Here is a 23,455-nt window from a genome sequence, read left to right on the forward strand (position 1 = left end):
TAGAACTACCGGAATTGACGGAAATCCGATCCGAGTCCCGAAACTCCAAATGACTCGACAAAGCACTTTTTAACCAACTTTAACTCATAAAAACTCAACTTCTCAAAAACTCAACTTTTTACCAACTTTTCCTCAAACCAACTTTACAACCACAAAACATGGGACTCGGGGCAACTACCGAAAGGGAAAAATAGTCATTCCCACAAAAAATTACCAAAATGACCTTTCGGGTCATTACAGTTTATTTTTGCATAATTATTTTAACTATTGAGTTGAGTTTATGGGGGCTCAATTGTTTAGTAGTCTAAACTATTTTGACTATTGATTGAGTTTATGGAAACTCAATTCCTAGTTGTTTCTAAAGTGCTCCCTTAATATTTATTTGATAACTTGATTTTATAAATGGTGTTGGGTTAAATTTTGGATTGGTAGTTGGTTTTCCCATTAAGGGATTAGTGTGGATGCCACTCACGAGTCACGATGGTCTGAATTGTACCAGTAAGTCATGACATATAACTAATGATGATACCAGATATGGTGACAATAGTAAGACAAAATATTTTAATGCAGAAACTAAATTACATGCTAGCACAAAATAATAATTAAACATATAATTTAACAAATTTAGTAATTGACATGGTGCAATATCTAAATGGCTGCTATGATGAGCTTATTCGATCCCATATGCAGGATGCTAAATGAGGTTAAATTATTAGAGGTATGGCATCAAGTTATTATAATAGCATAGGCATGCTAAAACTAAACTCCTATTAGACATAATTTTCAAATAATAACATAAAATATTCTGATAAATAACACGTGTTAATAGTAGGGCAGTTGAAAATTAAGCATTATTACACATGATAAATACTATTTAAATGATAGTAAACAATAAAATAAAAAATATCTAAGCAAGTCACCAATGGCTTCTTCAAAAGTAGAGTTTATAATAGTATCAATTTAATTATACGAAGAGCATGGAGAGGTAATAAAGACTAGTTTTATTTATTCAGAAGATGAGAAACAGGTTGAGGAACTTGCATATGCAAAGTTCACTTATTTAAATTATTAAAAAAGGTTCGTACGTGCATACTTTCATAAGCACGACGAGACATTTATTTATTTATTAACCGATTGGCAATTAAGCATAATGAGGCAAAGTAGAGGGTAGTTTAACAAGTGAAGCCAGTAGGAGGATTCTTTCCACAACTGTTTAGTATGAGGCTTAGAGAGAGTGGTACGTTCAAATTAATTCCCAGCACATTTGCTCTTATGGCTGTGCACAAGCAAACCGCGGCCTCTAGGTCCGTTAGTCCCTGGATCAAACTGCAGCATGGCATAGTTGGTGGAGACCCGACTACTACATTCACCAAATGAAGTATATTAGCACACACACCAAGTTTCAAAGTATCTATTGAGCACGTTTGTTGTCCTCCGCGATTTCCAGTATCATTGGTTCCACTTACAAGAGCAAACAAGACGAGATTCAATGATAGGAAAAGGGCAATTGAGGGGTGACTTGTTTTGGAAGCCATGCTCAAATGTAGAGAATATATATTAATTAAGGAGTTTATAATTTTCAAGATGATGTGTTACTAACTTCTGACGATGGGTATTTATACTAAATAATAACAAGGCCAAATGTTGCACTTAATAGTAAATGTACGATAAATATTATTACTTAAAATTCAATACTAGATTAGTAGCATATGCAAAGTCAATTATTGTCTGTTGTTGATTAATTGGTAATGCATGAATGTTAGATATATGTTTGGCACCCTATCATATGGTAAAATGATAAGATACATATATCAATCATTATTTTCGTAAAAAGTGTGTTAGGTCAAAATTTGACAAGTAAATAGGGACATAACGAGTACTAGCTAGCTACGATTGGACTCGGCTCACCTCCAATGTGTTGAAGTGTGTGACCATCGATCTTATTAAAAAAACTTAACATGTTGGAGAGATCATACTTTTATTATTTAATTGTATTCTCAACACGCCGCCCTTACGTGCGGGTCTGATTTTCTTTTCATGGGCCAAACACGTGGAAATTCTTGGTGATATGGATAGCGGTGAGATTCGATCACACGACTTATGTCTGCTATGATACCATGTTGAAGTGTATGACCATCTATACTATATTAAAAGTATGGAAAATGGTCTAAAATACCCTTGAACTATTGAAAATGGTACATAACTACCTTCATCCACCTATATATATATATACTTTTCAATCAATATTATATAAAGATAAATAAAAAATATATTATATATTAATATAATATTAATATAATAATTTAAATATTATTAAAATATCAAGCAAAATAAACTTAAAAACATTCCACAAATTAAATGACTACATACGAAAATTCACCAAATAAATAAATATAAGATATATATTGGTAAATGTATATGGAAAGGATAGTTTGATCTTGAAGAAAATAATTTTCTGCTTCAGTTTTTTTTAAGAAGTAGAAATTTTTAGCTTTTTTCTAATAACAGAAAAATTGATTATGTTTTCCAATTGGAAGTAATTTTACTGATCAACCAAACACTATGATTTTACAAAAAAAATAATTTTTTTCAAGGCAAGTGGTTTTGCCTCCCAAACAATGCCAAACTCTCTCTCTCTCTCTCTATATATATATATATTATAATTTTTTTACCATAAAATTCTAACAAACACCTATGGCCCCCGTAAATTCACCCCAACACACCTATATGTTCTCTTATATATTATATATTCTCTTATTATATAAGGGGGAGTTTGCACAAAGCAAGCTCCTCCCCATCAACATGCCTGCTTATCATAGGGGCCTTTTTTGTATTTTTGTAATTATTTTGCTACAAATCTATTGTACTTTGTGGCGACGGCTATTTCACGATGGGAATGGGAGAGTAGAAGAGGAGGAAGATGGCGGGCGCTTAGGTTATCAACCGTGTGGAGTTAAAAAAATATTTTATTTAATTAAAAATATTGAGTTAAAAGATTATTTAACCTATTATTTAATATTTTTAATTAATAATTTTTAAAAAATAGTTAATGAATATGTTGATAACATGTTATTTATTTAAATGACGTGGATTTGACATGTCTTCTGTTTAAGAGAGAGTGAACGACACACATGGTAGGAGGGGTTTAAAAATCTTCTTTTGATTGAGTTTAAGGGTTCAATTGATAAAGGGTTATGTAGAAGGGTTCATAATACAAATCCGTACAAATATAAGGGTTCATTAGATCATTTCGCCTAATTATTATTCTAATATTTAAAATTTTGAAATAAATTAAAGTAAAACTATTAAATTTTAATTATATGCAACAGGTTTAACACTAATACTGTATTTAGTATTTTAAATTGAATAAAATTATAGCTTTGATCTTGAAACTCTTATAATTTAATACGTGTTCTTTGGATTTCTTCAGATTATAGGACTCCTTTACTATCCGTATAGGAGTAATCAAGATTTGCCTCTTTTCTTTTATTTTTTCTTTGTTAAATTGTGTTTTATTTTGATTATGTTAGTTAACTATATTTTGATATATAATTCGTTAGTAGTTGTATTTTTAATTAATCTTATTTGTTGAATTTGAAATATAAGGTTATAATTAAGTGTCTATCTTGATATGTAAAGCTTTTATTCACTGATAAACCTATTAATTTGGGTTATAGTCAACTGTTTTAATTTGGCTTTACAAATTAAATTTGAAGGCGGATCAAGTACTTTATTCGTTGTAAATTGAGTTTAATTATTTTAAAAATAAAGAATTCCTAAAATGTTTGATAAGAATAAAATGTATGATTTACATAAATCCCATAAGTTGGTGGAGACCCGACTATTACATTCACCAAATTAAGTATATTAGCACACACACTAAGTTTCAAAGTATCTATTGAGCACGTTTGTTGTCCTCCGCAATTTCCAGTATCATTGGTTCCACTTACAAGAGCAAACAAAACGAGATTCAGTGATAGGAAATGGGCAACTGAGGGGTGACTTTTTTTGGAAGCCATATAAATTAATTAAGTAGTTTATAATTCGCTACTAACCATCTAACCATGGGTATTTATACTACTGTTGCAATTGAAACAATTTAGATATTATTACTTCAACTTACACTACAAGAAAAAAGGCATTTCCCAACAATTAATTTTGTTGCTATATATAGGATGTTGTTGCAAAAAGTACTTTTGGCAACAATATAAAAGTTGTTGCATGTTGTTGCAATAAACGCTGATGCGAAAAGTTTTTGCAACAACAAAATATATTGATGCCAAAAACTAACTTATTGCAACCAAAATAATTGTTGCCTTACATTTATATAGTTCTGGCTTATAAAAATTTTCGCAACAAAATTTAGTGTTGCCACAAATTAACTTTTTTACCAACAATATCAGTTATTGTAAAAAATTGACAAAAAGTTAGTTAGGAATGCTTTTAGCAACAATAATTTTTATTGCAATAAAGCTCACATATTTATTATATAGCTTTAGCAACAATTTGTGAGTTGTGGCTACATACATAATACACATTTTCTTTTTAGAAATTTTATACAAATATTTTTTGCACTTTAGCAACAATTTGTGAATTGCTGCTATATACACAATACACTTTTCTTTTTAGAAAACTTTCACAAATATTTAGATTAAGAATTATATAAATTTGCAAAGGTCAATATAAGATTGATATTCCAAAGAACTAAATACTTCTACATATGTTTGTACTTGTAAGAAAAAATAATTAGCAAGTCATTAATTATATTCTAATCCTACTAGTTATAACTTTTGAATAGTCCGATCTTCCAATAGTACTTGTATTGAAGCAGTGACTCAATTATGCATGTTTATCCTGCAAATAAAAGATAAATATAATTATAATTTTACAAAGTAAGTTATAAAATACACAAATATAAATCTAAAAAGTAGAGATATTCAGATGAATGCACTCACAAATACACCCACACACTTTAATCTCCTAATAAATCTCCTTACTCTCCTGATAAATCACCTTATTTCATTTGAAAATGACCAAAATCAGAGACACTCTTTAAATTATGTACAAAAGAGAGACTGAGATGTTCCAAATTTGATAAAGGATTATCAAACTTTGTGGATTATTAAAGTTGTTTTGAGACTTTCTTTTCCACAACTGGATGTAGATTTGAGTTGGCTCAAACTTTGCGACGTCATTGAACTCCTCAAACCTGTCCCTCTTTGGAAACAAGTCCACTAGATCAAACCAGTCATAGGTATGAATAAGTTAAATACAAATGGAAGTTTCATTCATTCAACTGGAAAGGCAGGCATTGGGGGAATTCTTAGAGATGAAGAAGGAGACATCATTTTTGCTTTACTCTATACCTGTTCAGAGTAATAGCAACAATATGGCAGAAGTGTTGGCCGCTAAATTTGGCTTAGACCGGTTCATTCAACATGGAGTACATAATATTTATTTGGAATTGGACTCAATGTTGATCACTAATCTCATAAAGCAAGGTCACTCTAGTAATATCTTTCTGAAGCCTATTATAGATGACATCAATGAGATGGTGAAGGATGCAAATATTGAAGTGTCTCATTGTTATAGAGATATTTAGGCAACATACCTCACTTGATTTCTTCTTTTCCAGCTCTACAATTTTTTCCTCAAGTGATGATTTTTCACTCAAAAGCCTATTTTTTGTTTCTTCTGCGGTACGCAACATAGAACAAGCTTTCAGCTCTTCATGGATCTTTTCAAAGACCTGCAATTAGTGAAGTCGCATGAGTGAAATATGGACAAGTTCACATGTCAGTCTACATATTCGGACTTGAAAAGTATACAGAGATTAACTTGAGGTCTCATTATTTTTGAATTAAATAAATTAATGTTAACATTTGTACATAAGCTGTCATGCACCCCTACTCATTTGGATTGAGCACAGTTGTTGAAATGTACATAACATATTGAAGGAGAAAAGCTACTAATACAAATAAAAGGTTCATCCACTCTGATTGTGCACATAAACAGATGCAAGAAAAGCAACTCTGTCCACAATTTCCTTAGTCTAATTCTTGGATATCGTCATCAATCCCAACCCCGCTGTGAGTTTACTGACCCATATAATATTGACCACAACGAGATACATTCCACAAACAACATATTGTGGTGAACTAAGGAATCTAGTTATGTTCTATTAAGTACAGTTGAGACTTGAGATGAAGGATTAAAGGCTCCTTATGTGAAAGATTGGCTAAAGTAATTTTTGGTGAAGTGAAAGATTGGCTAAAGTATTGATGTACAGTACATGTTATTGGTAAAAAGAAACATGTGTAAATAGATGCACTAGAAATAAGAAACAGCATTGATGAATGCTCACAGGAATATTGATTTTTTCATGAAGGGCATTCCCTACCTTGTGCTGTAAGATAAGACAACATGATGCCAATGAGATCCAATAGTTCTTGAAGGAGAAGAAGGATCTACACTATGCAATTGCAAATGAATTTGGAGGTTTTCACCTAGACTACCCATGACACTGCACTTGTAGATGATTGGATGAAGTGTGTAACAATCTTTTCTCTGTAAAACTAGTGTACCTGATTATTTGCATCAGCCAACTCTTTCAGAATAGTTTTCTTTGAACCTTGAGAACTCAACTTTGGAAGCCGCATTTCTAAGTTTCACTTCTCTGTTAGGGCAACCTATAAATTAAAGAATGGAGTAATAAAATGAATGATTGTCCCGTTAATAAATCAAATTTAATCACATTTAAAAAATACCTTAAGCTCTGCATCTTTTTCATTGCACAACGAACTGAATTTATCACAATCATAAATAGCCATTTCTAAGTTTTGCTTCTCAAAAGTCAAGATATCTTTCAAGTTATCCAATTCTTTTTGCATCTGCGATTCTTGGTTTTGCTTTCCATGTAATTCTTCCTACAACTAAAATACGTTTATTACATATTGTGTTTGTCTGTTGTAACTAAAATGATAGATATGCATAGAGATACAACTGACAGAAGGAGATGAAAAATCTACTCAAAGAATAATATAGCAAGTCATCTATGTTAACATAAAAGAATAATCTCTATTTTCATCTAATTACTAGTAACATATACTTGTAAATAAAAACCAAATTTCAGTAACATGTACTATCTTCATCTAATTACCAGATGTGATGCTTCAACAAACATACAACATATGTTCTGTAATTAAATAGCAATACCCGACAATAGCGCTAGTTCAACATGTAATAATAATAGTAATGCCTATCAGATGTTTTCAATAGAAGACACTACAGAATCCCTTATATATGTAGGTTACACGAATTACTAGCCCAAACAAAAGTTGTACTAATACCTACCAAATACTCCTAGTAGAGACCTTTACTAAAAAGTGAATTAATTTAAAAACATTTACTTACCCAATTGTTATTCATTAGACTTGCAAAACTCGTCTCATTTGAACTAGTTGAAGTTGTAATGATATTGAAAATTGAAGCAGGAAGGCCATTCTGTTAAATATGACACAAATTAATAACTTAGTATGTCAATAAAAGAAGAATAGAACGAGGAAAAGGGGAAGATCTATAGTGAGAGTGAAAAAATTTAAGTTGTAATGTAGCATCTACTAATTTTGCGATGTATACTATAAACAAATACCTTGGGATTCTGCAAATGAGATACTAGCGCCATCATGCTCTCTTTTAACAATTTTTGGTCATGCACTAAACGAACTTCCATTACTTCTTGGTTTTTTCGCTCCTCTTCAAGTTGATTCTTAACTTCCATTAGCTTGCTTTCTACACTCTCTCGTTTACGGCGTTCTTCTTCTGCTTCCTTTTGTTGTGCTTGAAGTTGTTCTTGAATTTCATTTCTAGATATTCTACTTGCTGACTTTGCGAAGAGGTATTAAGTTGCACAAGCACATCTTCACCACTCAAAGCATGTGGTGCAATTCTTTCTTCCTTTGTGTTATCGAAAAAACTTTTATTCCGACGATAAGGATGATTTATCTCCAAGAACCTACAGTGACCCATATAGCATTGCTTTCGACCGTGTTTCAAGTAAGCAGAACAAGTATGCACATGACAAACTGGACATGCTAATTTACCTTTAGTGCTCCAACCAGATAAAATACCATAAGCAAGAAAATCATTGATTGTCCACAACAAAGAAGCATGTAATTGAAAATTTTGTTTCATAAAAGCATCATAAGTCTCAATTCCATCCCCCAATAAGATTTTCAAATCATCAATCAAAGGTTGGAGATACACATCAATATCCATACCAGGACCTTTTGGTCCAGGAATAAGTAAAGACAACAAAAGATTATATTGTTTCATGCATAGCCATGGGGGGAGATTATATGGAATCAAGATAACTGGCCACATGCTGTATGAATTACTCATTGAACCAAAAGGATTAAAGCCATCTGAAGCAAGTCCAAGTCTTACACTACGAGGATCTGAAGCAAAATTTAGATATTTTTCATCAAAACTTTTCCATTCCAATGAGTCAACAGGATGTCGTAACACTCCATCATCAACTCGTTCATCCTTATGCCACCTCATTTCTTTTGCAGTTCCTTTTGTCATAAACAATCGTTGTAATCTAGGTATAATAGGAAAGTATCTAAGAATCCTTCTAGAAATTCCTTTCTTTTTGTTATTCAAATTACCTGAAGCAACCTCACTATTGGCATCTTTTCCTTTTCTCACTGTCCATCTTTTTTCACCACATTTAGGACATTGTTCAAGATCCCCATATTCCTTTCTATATAAGATACAATTATTAATGCATGCATCTATCTTCACATAATCTAAACCTAAATCTTTTATTATCTTTTGAACTTCATAAATAGAATTTGGGAGCACATTTTCTTTAGGTAAAGCATCACTAAGTAATTTCAACAAAGAGTCAAATGAAGTAATACTCCATCCATGCATACACTTCATTTGAAAAAGACGCACTATAAAAGAGAGTTTGGAGAACTTTTCACAACCCGGATACAATCGATTTTTTGCATCCTTCATTAACTTATAAAATCTCTTAGCTTCTGTATTAAGCTCTTCGTGCGGTGACTCAATTGTCTCATCAAGGTCATAACTATTATTGGGAACACCATGATATATCATGCAACATTTCAAAAACTTCAGCATCATCTTTTTCTAAATTTGAATCCTCACTAATAGTTGTTTCATCATCTGAAGATAGATCTAGCTCACCATTATGAATCCACTTTTTATAAGTTTGATTCATTCTAAACCTACATAAATCTATTCTCACTTCATCTCGCGTTTTCCAAAGAACATTATTGCATTTTATGCACGGACATTGAATTCTTACACCAACCTCAATATTAGAAAATGCAAAATTTAAAAATTGCTCCACACCATTTAAATATTGTGGTAACGCTCTATTTCCAATAAGTATCCAACTTTTATCCATTATATACTTACCTACAACAATTTTAAAACAATTAATATAAAGTTATATGATTTTTTAACCAAAAAAATAAAGAAAGAAAATGTTAGAGAAAAACTTCATATTATAAAAGGTCAATATAAAAACCAGAAAGTGCTTGTAAGACCAGTAATTCTTTTAGTATATCTACATCTACGAACATCTTCAGAAATCATTCATATATCTACAACCTCTCATACAAAGAGTATAAAATAGATAAGATTAGAATAGCTAAACAATTTAAATTCAAATCTACATGTAATATTTCAATATCACTATAAGCAACTTAAAAAAATGGCTTAATAAAGGAGTGGTGAAACTATGAAATTATAGGTGTTAGAAATACATCTCTCCATATTGTCTGAGATGTTGCAATTCCATAGTACTAGGACATATCACGTGTATCTTTACCATGTAACAGAAAATAACATGTAAGAAAGTATGCTAAAGATAGCTATGCAGGCAAGTTATATCTCATCTTAAGTGAGAATATAACAAGTTCATAGGGACCAATGTCAACAATTTGGTCAACCGTATCTTCAGACAAGTATACACATGACCAGACTGTATTACATCAACATTACTTCAAAATGTAAGGAAGAACTAAAATAAAAGAGTAAATTGTGATCACACCTGTTTACCACTGGAAACAGGTCGTAGTATTGCTCTAACACCTACAACCTTAGCTTTAGCCGTGGCAACAGATGGAGGACGAGACCCTGCAGAACAATAAACCATGCTAAGAATATTGGTATAATTAATCTAATTTTTAGATTATTCAACCAAGCAAATGTTGTCATCTACGAGAAGAAAAGAAAATTTCCTCTTGAGAGACCATACCTTAAAACTAATGAGGTGTTAGAAGAAAAGACGCAATTTAGTACGAGGAACAAGCGTTCAGATGCTATTACGAAAATTATACATATAGTAGCAACACAATGTATCATAATACTCAACAGAATTACAGAATCCCTTTGCCCTTATGGACGAATCTATGTTTTGTACTCTACATGTAGATCAATTTAACATTCCCCTGCTTCTAAAAGATGTCTGCCTTTGGAAAAAGGTTGAAATAAACTCAATTTCAAGAATGGAAAGGATATTATATTAACTATAAGTTGATGAAGAAGAAAGTAAAGAACTATCCACCAGATTGAAGTTTCTGAAAAAAGTCGTGAGTATGTTCTCAAGGACTTCTCGAGGATTCTAGATAAGCAGATTGAAAAAATCGTCTTATTCCTGTTGTAGAAACAAGGGAACTAGCAAGCATGTTATTTATTCTTGGACAAGAGCATGATGTCCTAGTACAGCAACAAGATGGTTCAAAATTATCTGAACTTGAGAGCTACTACAGCTTCTCTTTTTCGTTAAAACGAATGTCATTGGTGTGCTCAAGATACTGAAAAAGTTTTACAAGAGATGTGGTTATATATTCACCAATTACTATGTTAAGACTCGAGCAAATCATCCTTATTCCCAGCTGAGACAAATATTTCAGCATGTGGGCATTTCAGCTGTAGTTGGAACCATATCTCGCAATCTTTTGGATCTCCAAGACAAAAAGGTGAACTTTACTTCAATATATGATCACCCGGGTCTACCTTTTCAGGACCCGATCATTGGTTCTATTAATCAAGCAATGGATAGACTAACAAATTCAACTGATTCCCTTCACTATTTGGAGTACATGCATCTATTACCAGAAGAACTACCAACTCCTTCTGAGGATCATGCTGCCAATGAGAGATATCACTTGATGTCACTTCTGTTGAACTTGGCAAATGCATTCTTGTTTATGGTTAACAACATAATAGTCCCAACAGCAGATGACTACTCTATGAGTTTTGGAGCTGCATCAACTCTTTGTGGGGCTGTAATTGGCTGGTCTATGGCTGTTGTTCAGGTGTTCTGTTAAGTGTATTTCAGTGCATGGTCAAATAAATCCTACATGAAGCCTACTTTGTTCAGCAACATTGTCCTTCTTGTCGGGAATACCTTATATGGACTGGCTTATGACTTCAACTCGATATACTTACTTCTAGCTGGACGTCTATTTTGTGGGCTTGGTTCGGCAAGGGTAGTTAATAGGCGTTATATCACTGATTGTGTTCCTCTGCATTTGTGAATGAAGGTTTCAGTTGGTTTGGTAAGTGCAAGTGCACTTGGAATGGCATGTGGTCCAGATGTTGCCTGCTTGTTTCAAACTAACTTTAAGTTCGATCCTGAATATCACTTTTAACCAAGACATTGTACCAGGATGGATGCAATATTGGAAATCTGCAGACATGCAACTGTCGTTTCACAATATCTCAAGTCCTTATTCCGAAGTGCACTCTCTACCGTTGAAAGTGCTATTGGCAATCCCTTGCATTCCACAACAATTTTCTTCCCTATCTCTTCAAAACAAGATAATTTCTACTAGAAAGTATCAGATGGAAAGTATCAAAAATAAAAGACAATTAAAATTTGACAGTTGAAAGTATCTGAAGCTCTTCCTTGTAACACCCCGTATCCGAAAATAGAGATTTCAGATTTCTAGTGTTACAGGTGGCACTCACGGACACCATCCACGGACCGTAGATGGACTCACGGTCCGTCCTGCAGGTCCGTGGTTCGTGACAGAAAACTTCCCCAGAACTCAGTCAGAAAATTTGGCTAAGTGTTGACCCACGGCCGGACTTACGGTCCGTAAGTCAGGTCACGGACCGTAGTTCGTGTCCGTGGATCGATGCCCCAAAAGCCCAGCTTCAGTCCCAAACTACGGTTGACCAGCACGGACCGTCATTCGATCCACGGTCCGTAGATCGAAGGTTAGCAGCCAGTTAGCTGAAAAATATGGATGGGTCAACTTCAGATGGTCATAAATTTTAGCACAAAACGAATTATGTGTCCCATGACCTATGGTTAGATAGATAATTGAATTATCTTTCCAACGCCACCGAGTTTACTAAATTCCAACCTCCGAGTAAAAAGTTATGCCCGTTTTAGTAAAGGCCTGTCGAACAGACCTGACTTACGGACGCAATCTACGGACCGTAGATTGACCTACGGCCCGTAGGTCCAATCCGTAGATCACTCCGACAGCAGTTAATTCAGGGATCTTTTGGTCTTTTCCTATTTCGTTTAACCCCTAAGATACGTCGTTTAGACCCTAAATCGTGAGGTTTTAATTAGTTTAAGCCTAGAAACATAACTAGAACTTACCTAAGTCAAATCATTAATCAAACTTAGAAGAATTAGAACGCTAAAAGGAGAAAAGAAGTCAAGAACCCTAGTTCAAGAACGCAGCAAGGTTCCATCAGTTCCATCCCCGAAATCAAAAGATTTCTCCGTGGAATTCGTCACCAGGTATGTGGGATTTCACTAGTGGGTTCCTTTCGCCCATTAGGTCCCTAGAATTCAGTCAGATTCTTGATTCCATGATTATGAACAGACCTAGGGTTTCTAGAATTTCAACAGATCATCATAAACTAGTTATTTAAATGCTCCAAATCAGATTATCATGTTATTGCTCAGTTTATCGCATGAATTTCAGAACCCTAGCTATGTATTTCTTTAGTTCTTGAATTACACATGCTAGGTAAGATATTTCAGTATTCAGTTTTACATGCCTCAGTTTATGAATGCATCATTATCAGATTAATTGTTGCATTCTCAGTTTGCATGTTCAGTTCGAGCTATCCAGTATTTACAGAAATTCAGTCATAACCAGTTAACTACTTAATTCATTGGGAGTAGCATAATACCGAGTTGGACTAGGGTTTCAGCGTACCCATATAGTCCCAGAACTACGAGCCACGTAGGTGTAAGTCCCCTCTGTGGGCAATATCAGTTTAGTGATCACGCCAGCATGCCTCTATACCTCTGGCAGGGTATATTGGGTCCTCTCGATGGGGCGTATACATCGGACTCCACATTTAGCTCATGCGGTTTTATGTCGGTTATTAGTAGCTCCCACAATTCAGTCAAACTCTATTGCATTGACCACATTTACAGTTCATTCAGTATTCAGTCAGCATGTTATAAATTGGTCATTGCATTCAGTTAGCTTAGTATTCAGTATCTACATCATGTTCAGATTATTTCATTGCTTTATTGCTTTGTTCAGTTATATGTTCTTTTAGCTTTACTCTATCCTACATGCTCAGTACCCTTCAAGTACTGACGCATACGTGCGCTACATCTTCTCGTGATATAGGTTCAGGTTCTCAGTATCCAGATCACGCTTAGATCGGTTCTCGATCTTCAGTTCAGCAGCATCAGTGGTGAGTCCTCATTCTTCGAGGACTAGTGACATGTTTATCTTTATCGCTTTTAGTCTTTAGTTTCAGTTTTGCTAGATCTAGTTGGGGCATGTCCCAACATTTCTAGTCAGTTTAGAGGCTTATTTCAGACATAGTTAGATTCAGCTTAGTATTTGAGTTTGATATTTCTTTTGTATTAAACTCTCAGATTTGATATATTCAGTTATAGTATATGGGTATTCCCCATCTTTTCAGATTTAATTATGAATTAGTTTCCGCATCAGTTTATTTTCTTTAGTATGCTCATGATCATGCCAGCAGGGTTAGCTTGGGATCACTTGTGGTCCTAGGTCCCGTGTCCGCGTCTTGGGGGTAGCTCGGGGCGTGACAAACTTGGTATCCTTTACCAACTTAACCACCTGACCTCATCTTCCTTATTTTGTAAAGAAATTACCAAGGCAAATTATTAGAAGAAAAATCTGAATTGCAATCTCTCATCTAATTCATGAATAACACATGATAATAATTTATACAATCCCATTCCAGTAATCTCACCAAAGAGACTAAATAAAAGAAATTGAACTTTAACAAATCAATTGAAATTTAACAAAATAACCTAGGAGACTAAATCATAAGATAATCATACGCAAGAATTCACTGAACTTTGTGAAAAGAAACTAAATCGTAAAGAAAACTCACCAGAGATGGACTTCAAGAACAACGTTCTTCTTCAGTGAAAAATTGAACGAGAAAACCAAGTTTCAGTTTTTCCCAAAACTGAAGAGGCGCAACTTGTGAAAATAAAAATTGGTGAACTTCTACAAAAAAAAAATTGGCGGAAACAAAAAAAAAAAACCGCGATTCTATTGCCGAAAACTAAAAAAAATAATCTATTTTTTGCCACAATGTATACAATACTGTCAAATTAAATATATTAGCAACAATAAAAAAAATTATTGTTGCCAAATATTTTTTAAGATAGCAACAAATTAATTAAAATATTGCCATTACTTAAGTTGGGCAACAACATCATCATTGTTGCAAAAACGTTGTTGCAATTTTTTAATATTTGAAACTTATTATATTAATTATTATTAACAAAATAATATCGCAACAATACTAACATAATTCGCAACAACAAAAATATTGTGGTTAAAAATTAAATGATATACCAACAATTAAATCAAGTTGTTGTGATTTATCAATATAAGCCAACAATAATATAGTTGTTGCTAAAAAGTTGTTGCTAATTCCATAATTTCTTGTAGTGTTAAATATTAGATTAGTAGCATATATAAACTTAGTCAATTATTGTCTGCTCATGTTGATTAGTTGGTCATGCATGAATAGTTGCATGTTGAAAATGTCAAGCAAGCATTAAGTAGTACTACTGTAGTAGTAATTAGTATTAGCCACCACCAAAGGAAATGGATCTTGGGTTTGAGGTCTGAGTATGAAAAAATTCTTGATAAAGAGCGCTTCCCTCTTAATAGGGTTCTATGTGGTGTGAATCCAAAATAGACAAACTCTAATACGGATAATGAACACCGGTTAAGAAACAAAAAAAATTAGTACTAGCCACCGCTATTGGACTCGGCTCACCTCCAATGTGCCCCTAATTTAATTATATTACCAATAATTTTAATTTATATTACATGTATTCAATTTAAATAAGAATTTGAGAAAAAATAGAAAGGAGCTCGATCCAATAGTTTGCATGCATTCCTGCTCTATAATATAGCTATTGCATCCAATTTAATATGCTTTTATAGTATTAAATATTCTGGTGATCAAAGACATTTCTACAAAACTACTCCAAGTTAGGGGCGGCTCAATGGAGTATGTGGCCTAAAGCTAATTCTAAAAAAAAAAAAACCTCAATATATTATGCTCATTTTATTTTATATATTATTATTTGACTTGGCATGAAGTTTCAAATATATAAAAAACTTTCTAACATAATTGTCTAAAATTAAATGTGTGTATATAAAATATAAAAAATATTTTTTAATCGAACATAATATTTAATTAGAAATATTTTAAATTTCATGAGAAAATTTAATTTTCACATGATATATATGCTACTAAAAAATAGTGAAAAAGACAAAAAAAAATGATGGATTGTGTTGCTTTATTGGTCAAAATCGACGGAAAAGCGGTGCAGTCCAGTTCGTCGCTTTTTTGCTCGACGATTTTCAAAAAGCAAACGTATGGCATCACAATAAAGCGGTGGACATCATCATTTTGGGATATTTTTAAATTATTATTTTTTTAATAACGCGGCACCGTCCTTCGCTTTTTTTGATTTTTCACTCTTTTAAAATTACAAAAAGCGACGGACAAAGCTACTCTATTAGTCTTTTTTTAATTTATATATTTTTTTAAATGCAGAAATACATCTCAAATCTTCGAAAGAATAGTTAAAGACTTTAAGGGCATGTTTGGAAAATCACTTGGTATTATGGATAACAGACACGGGTTAGGAAACAAAAAAAAATTAGGACTAGCCACCGCTATTGGACTCGGCTCATCTCCAATATGCCCTTAATTTAATTATATTACCATTAATTCTAACTTATGTTACATATATTCTATTTAAATAAGAGTTTGAGAAACATAGAGAGGAGCTCCATCCAATAGTTTGCATGCATTCATGCTCTATAATATAGCTCTTGAAAATTTAATATGCTTTTATAGTATTAAATATAAACAAGTTATACAACACAACATATCTGGCCAATACGAGGCAATGAGTAGATGGAATGATAGAATGATGTGGTGGTACCAAGGTTGTCGACAACCTATCGTATACACCTTGTCGATCATTTAGCTTCCATACAAGGACCCATGAGGGATTCAAAGTCCATGTTGTTGATAGCACTAAATGATAGTTTTAGATGGGAAAATAATTGTCCGTTATTGACAAGATTATGGTATGCTCATTCTACCTATGATTATAAAAATGGAGGGATGTCAAGGATCTATTGTATGCAATAGTCAGATGAAAAATCTTGGTGTGTCTCTTTAGAGTATTCCTTGAGAACTTTAGCTTGTAAAAATGTTAGGAAAGCTAAAGGCTATTAGATGAGTTGGTTACCTTGAATTCCATGAAGTGGTTATAGTGATAGTCTTGAATATTATGATGATAACATATGGATGGATGAATTATGCACTAAAAGTTTCTTGATTTGAACTCAAGGTTTGCTGAATGGGGTGTTAAGAAGAAGAAACATTCTTGAGATGAAGTTCCCTAAAGAAATATAAGATTCAAACATTCATCTTGCGGGTAGAATCTTGTGAGTTTAGGTTAGGCTTGAACATTATGAGGACATGTAGTTAGACTCATGCTTGAATAGAAGTAGTCGCATGTATCCTTGTGAGGGTTATAAGTTACAGCTACTGAAGGGTAGTATTCTAGAGAAAAAGCGTAGTTAACAAGTGTTCCTAAGTTTAAAATTCAATTGTCGTCGTATTGCTTAATGCATAGTAGAATTATTATTACCTCATGTTCATGGTACCCAGTTTTGTGTCAAGTAGCTTCAGATGGGATGTGGCCCATGTTCAATCTATATCGTTCATACTTTATGAACTCATATTAGTGTCTTTCATGAAATACGCCTATGATTCTTTCCTCTAAATAATCGAAAAGTTCCCTTTTCAAGTCTTACAGTGCCCAATGGAGGTCAAGTTCATGTCTTTTTTATGCTCTTCATGCCTATGCTAAGTTTTGCTCTTAGCTCGTGTTTTTACATTCGTATCATTGATTGCTAGACCCTTATTTTTTATGTGATTCAGTTTATGCTATTATATACAACACAACTAGCCCAAATAAATCTTAGCTTACTATATCACATGTCTATTAGCCTTAATCTTCATTTGAGGATGAATGATCCCAAGAGGGAGATGTCGTAATGAACTATAACTTCTAAGCAAAGATTCATACCATCTTCTCTATGCGTATAGGACCAAACCTGATGATTTCTGAGTTTTACACATCTATTAAGGTCCTTCACTAAGTATGGTAAGTGTATAGGATGTGTGTTAGGGTTGTAAGATATCTCAAACACCAAGTCAAGTTCTAAGCATTCTTATTGGCTAATTTTTTGCATGAGTTCATATTAAGTTCCATCTCAAATGACTATATCTACTAGAATATAAAGATTTAGGTGGCCAATAACCTATCAAATTAAAGGTCTATGAGTCTTATTTTCAACGCCACCAAGCTTGCATCAATCAGAGTTTGGAATAAAAAGTTGTGGTGGTTTTATAGATTGAGAAATTCGGCAAAAACACCTGTCCATTTGGTGACCCGCCGAATGGTTTGGCGAATCGCTGAATTACCTCACCGAAATGTTCCAAAAACCTTCAATCTATGAATATTTTAGTGACCTAAAGCCCTATTTGGCGATCCACCAAATATTTCAGCAAGGAACCTCCGGATCACTGATTTGGCCATTGGGATTCATTAAAAGATCATTTTCTTTGATTTTTATGGTCTTTTTGCGTTCCCAAAAGGATACTCTTGAACTTTTACCCTCAATTAACTTTCCTAAGTCCATGTTATAACCTAATAACATCATTATACATATATCAACTCTCAAAATCCCTAATTCCCCTTCTTCTAAAAATCAAGAACTCCAAGAAAGTGATTTCTCCAATTTCGCAAGATCTAAAGGCTCCAATTCAAGATATCTTCAAGAATCCTAAGGTTTTCAATCCAATATTTCTTTTCCACACTTCCTCTCCAAGAAAATCATATATAGAAGGACTTTTCAAGTTCAAACTATAAGGTTCCAAGGCACCAAAATGAGTTCTTCCTTCTAAGTCTCATCTTCTCAAGTATGTAAGGCATCAATGAGAGTATCCATTCACTCTCATGTCTAAAGTATTTTGATTCTTAAGAATTTTATAAGATTGTTAGAAGTAAAGCTAGAATTTTTATGAAATCTAGGATTTTTATGAAATTATGATCTTTCTTCAATAAGCTACGTTTCCATTGTTTCACTTTTGTTTTGAAACCTTATGATACCAATTTAGCATGATTTTTATGGTCATTCAAATCCTTAAGGCTTTTAAGCATGCAAATAAGAATGATATGAATTACAACTTAAATACATGTTATTTTAAAATATGACTTTTGAGTTTAGCTACATATACGATTCAAGATGATTTGTAGTTTTCATACCTATGCGCATGATATGAATTACAAACTACATACAAGTTATTTTTAAGACATGACTTATGAGTTGAGCTTCATATATGATTCAAGATAAACAGTGGTTTTCATACCTATGAGCATGATATGAATATATGTTGTTTTGGGAGGACTATTTAGTACTAAGAAGACAACCCAAGTCCTATAACTATGTGCAACATAGGATTATGTTTCACCACTTTGTCGATTGACCTTCTTGCCCTGAGAGGCTCAGATTAGTGGATTGATATATGTCACGATTCGAGCCTACACCCTGGACGTGGACGACACTTGAGAACCATTACTGGTCCCCAAGCGAACCCTCATCTTGGCTGACTACAAGCGGAAGACTAACTCGAGCATATATAAATATCAAATTGAAAGAAACGTTTAAAATTAGTTTACTGAACCTCAAAACTGAACTGGATATATTGAGTATGATACATAAGTTTTAAATAAAACATTTGAAACTAAAAGACTCTCCAAAACTCTCTATCTATGAAACCTCTACTATATATAGACGAGTGTCGGGACAAGACACTCAACTACTCAAAATGCTACTAATACTAACAATTCATAAAAATGGAGTCCTCCAAAAGCAATAAGACCTCAATCGAAAACTGACAAGCGGATGAAGTGATCTGAACAGACTCTTGTTGAGGATCCTAAGAACCTTTATCTTCATCATTAAAAGATGCAGGTCGAATGACATCATTACATTAAATGTAAGAGTATGTAATATAACTGCATAACTACATAACTGAACTAATAAGACTGCAATAGATAAAACATAAACTCAACTGAATATAAAGAAATAAAGATGTAAAATCATTAAAACTTTACAAAAATACTTACTCATTTCTAAACTCAACATATTAAGTGATATAATAAAAATATATTGTTAACTCTATTTGGAAGATTCTCTAACTGATAACCATCACTATGAGCTACATGATGATACAACGTCTCGCCCAATCTGCCAGAACTTTCATATACCTTGTTGGGGGTATAGAACACCTCAACTAAGTGGATCTACTAAGCAATAAGGATTAATCTAAAAAGTATAATCCTTTACCCATGTCGGCAGACATGGTTTATGAAGATTTTAAGTTTTCTGAACTCATCCCCATATCGGTGCTTAATACTACTCCAAATAATATAATCATGCTCAAATGTATAAAACATACTCTTTCTCTATTTTGAGGTAATTACTCAAAATAACCTCTTAAAAAAGTTAACTGCTTTGAAATATCTCTGAACTCATTAACTCATTTAGAAATCAAAGTTTCTATTTTCTCAATGTAAAAACTGATCCCTTTAGGAAATACATAGTTCCCTTATACTGTTACTCAATTCATATTTGAAAACTTTCTCAAAAATCATAGTGTGATCTGATCATTAATGACTCGTGAAGTCATACGGCATAAACATTGATGGCATATCTAGATACCATACTTCTCAAACATTGATGGCATACTCGATTGTTATAATAATCATGTTTTAAAACTCTTTCTCAAAACTCATCTTTGCTTTCTCAGAAAATCAGTTTAAGACAAAAACGTTTGCTTTAAAAGATTTTCAATAATTATAACTCAAAATAGGGTTCATGCTGAAATATAGACATGAACAAATCAACTCAAGGATCTCAATAACAATATAGAAACTCAATACTCAAAACTCAAGGACTTAAGAACTCAAGAACTCAGAACTCGGAACTCAGCGATACTTCTCATCTAAAAAATAATCAATTCATAGGGTTCATGTTGAAATATATACATCAATGAATCTACTCACGAATCTTAATGCATAACATATAGCAATTCAATAATTAGGAATAGAATTTCAAAAAGAATCAGTAACTCAAGAACACAAAATCAACTCATCTCAAGAATACTCAAATCTAGGGATATAAACCTAGATTACTCTTTTACTAATTTAAAAGTAGATGTAGCGAGTGAGAATGAACTAGTCCAATACTATGATAGCCTTACATACTTGGAAGAACAAGGTTCTTGAAGTATCTTGAATAAGAACTTGATTAGAAACCCTGAAACCCTAGCTTGACGGTAAACAATCAAGAAAACCTTTCTTGAGATTCTTGAAATCTATGGCCAAGAATTATGATTTTCATTAGTGATTCATAATTGTATTGAGGAATTTGAGTTGGAAAGAATGGAATTATTGGAGAAAGATTTACCTTGAAGAAGAATCTTGAATATAGTCTTCTACTTTGATTTTTCCTTAGGGTTTTGTCTTAGGGCTTCAGAGAGAAGAGAATGATGAATTAAGGGATGAAAATCTGATTGTTTTAGGTCCTTAATTAGTCAAGAAATTCGTTTAGGGTTTTCTTAGAGGTAAAAAGACAAAAATGACCCTTTTTAATGTTTTCTCGTCGGTTAATTCGTCACTACATTGTATCAAGTTACTTTTTACTCAAAACTCAGATTGTTGCGAAATTGGTGGCATTGGAAAGAAGATTCAAATACCTCTAATTTGATAGGTAATAGGCCACATAATTATTTATATTCTAAGAGATATAGTCGTTTAAAGTTGACCCAAAGAGAATCTTACATCAAAACTTAATCGGTAAGGAAACTTTCAACTCAACTTCGTGCTAGGAGTTTCTAGTGATCTTAATTGATATCCAAAATCACTCCCACACTAAAGAATTTACCTTTACACATATGGGTAATTTAAGAATCACTCTACATGACCCTACATGTAAATAAGAATAGTTTTGGGGTGTTACAATATAGATATGATATGGTTCTATACTTTGGAAAGGTATAGGGCAGCCCTCTCAATTGGGTTAGCTGTTGGACATCATGATCTCACATGGTGTATGTCGATTATAAGAAACTCCCTAATTGATGCATCTTTTACGATATCACCTTAACTTCATATGAGGTATATTAAGTATGTTATTTTACATTATGATTACGCAAGGCTACTTATTTAAACTCGGCTTTATGCATATGCTTTTGAAAGAAGGTCTTAATACAAATATTTATGCATGAGTTTCAATTGCTTATTTTTAGTCCCACGATTATCACTATACTTTTTAGAACTTTATTCCATTATTTCCTCCTTATACTTTATATGAGTATGTTGTGACACACACTTTTCTTTGCGCTGCATCTTTTTATGATGTAGATTTCAGCATTCGTACTCATACTCATGGCTAGTAAGGTTGCAATATTTCCAGTGAGCCCTCCTCATTTGGGGACTCTATTAATTCATGTTATTAGAATTTTCTTCATGTTGTCTTTTGTTTTGAGGTAGCTGGAGGCCATGTCCCGACAGACTTTTGTTTTCAATCGAACTAGTATAGGCTCATTTTAGACAATATAAATGTGATTTCATAGATTTCTTTCTAAATTCAATTATTCAGTTATGTATTTTAGCTCCGATTAGTTCTTCATGTTATTCTTTGATATTGTGTTTTACTCGAAAAATGAAATAAAAGAAAAATGACTTGTTTTCAAAGAATCGATTAAACTTATGATTTAAGAGAAATTGAATTTCCAAAGAAACAGAGTTGCCACTTAATTTTTTAGTAAAAAATCAAGAAAAAAACTTCAGGTTTTCAAAAGACTTAAACAGATAAAATCAATTGAAAATAAAAGGATTCGAGTTCAATGTACATTTCGAGAAGGTGTTAGGCCATCGGAATGTCCGCTAACTTGCGGTTGACCGGCAATTTGACTAAAATGACTTTGACTAATTTTGAGAAAACATTAACTAAGTAAGAAAACTCATTTTTTATTATTATTTATTTATTATATTATTATTATTGTCATTTTAATTATTTTAAGGGGAAATGAACTAAAGAGGAATTTTTCTAAAGGGAAATAATTTAAGTGACAAGATGAATAATAAAAATAAAGGTAAGCGTAAAATATAAATATTTTAATTTGAATATATAAAAAAAGTGAAATGGCTATCTTTGGAAATTTAATTTAATTAAACCATAAAATAAACAAAGTTAGTCAAACAACATAATATAAATAATAATAGAGGGAAAAGAAATAATTGGACTTGGTCTTTTAGCCCAAACCCAATTAAATTGGCCTTTTGGCCCACCTGTCCTAACTCTACAACTTTGCCAACAATCATGGGTTTCAGCCCATTAGCCCCTTGGACCCGCTAAAATTTCATTTGGGGGCTTTGGCCCATTTTTCATTCCCAGATGATATACACTAAGTGTATATAAGATGTATACGCCATGTATACAACTTGTTCTTGGACTCCTGGACCTGTAATTTTATTCGAGCTCCGTATTTCTGCATTTCTCAATCAGTATTTTCACGTTTTGACCTATATATTATATTTTCCGACTGTATACCAATGTATATAGCAGGTATATCAGCCTGTTTTTGACTCTTTCGGACCTTGAAAATTTAATTTCCAGCATAATCTTGTTGCTTTCAACCTGTACACCAGTTTCGCTGACCCGGTAATGAGGCTGACTCGAGTAAGAAGAGAAAATTTGGGCCTTTACGACCCAAATCAAAATGCAGGAGGAATAGATAAGTCCGTAAGGACCCAAGGCAAATTTACATA

At 32.9% G+C, this 23,455-nt stretch overlaps 1 protein-coding gene and 2 pseudogenes across 1 annotated transcript; 1 reads left to right on the forward strand and 2 right to left on the reverse strand.

The window, feature by feature from the left end:
* Positions 1-1,172: 1,172 nt before the first annotated feature.
* LOC125834941 (14 kDa proline-rich protein DC2.15-like) lies at positions 1,173-1,535 on the reverse strand. Its single transcript, XM_049514120.1, has one exon. The coding sequence runs from the start codon at positions 1,533-1,535 to the stop codon at positions 1,173-1,175; it is 363 nt and encodes a 120-aa protein (XP_049370077.1).
* A 4,186-nt stretch (positions 1,536-5,721) lies between these two features.
* LOC125834841 (uncharacterized) lies at positions 5,722-7,780 on the reverse strand (annotated as a pseudogene).
* Positions 7,781-10,500: 2,720 nt separating this feature from the next.
* On the forward strand, positions 10,501-11,931 carry LOC125836053 (SPX domain-containing membrane protein At4g22990-like; annotated as a pseudogene).
* Positions 11,932-23,455: the final 11,524 nt, after the last annotated feature.

The sequence above is a fragment of the Solanum verrucosum genome, unplaced genomic scaffold (assembly GCF_900185275.1).
Source record: "Solanum verrucosum unplaced genomic scaffold, falcon-dt-bn FXZP01001031.1, whole genome shotgun sequence".
Lineage (NCBI taxonomy): Eukaryota > Viridiplantae > Streptophyta > Magnoliopsida > Solanales > Solanaceae > Solanum > Solanum verrucosum.

Coding starts and splice junctions, on each gene's coding strand:
- LOC125834941 (XM_049514120.1), bottom strand. CDS start 1,535: ATGGCTTCCAAAACAAGTCACCCCTCAATTGCCCTTTTCCTATCATTG.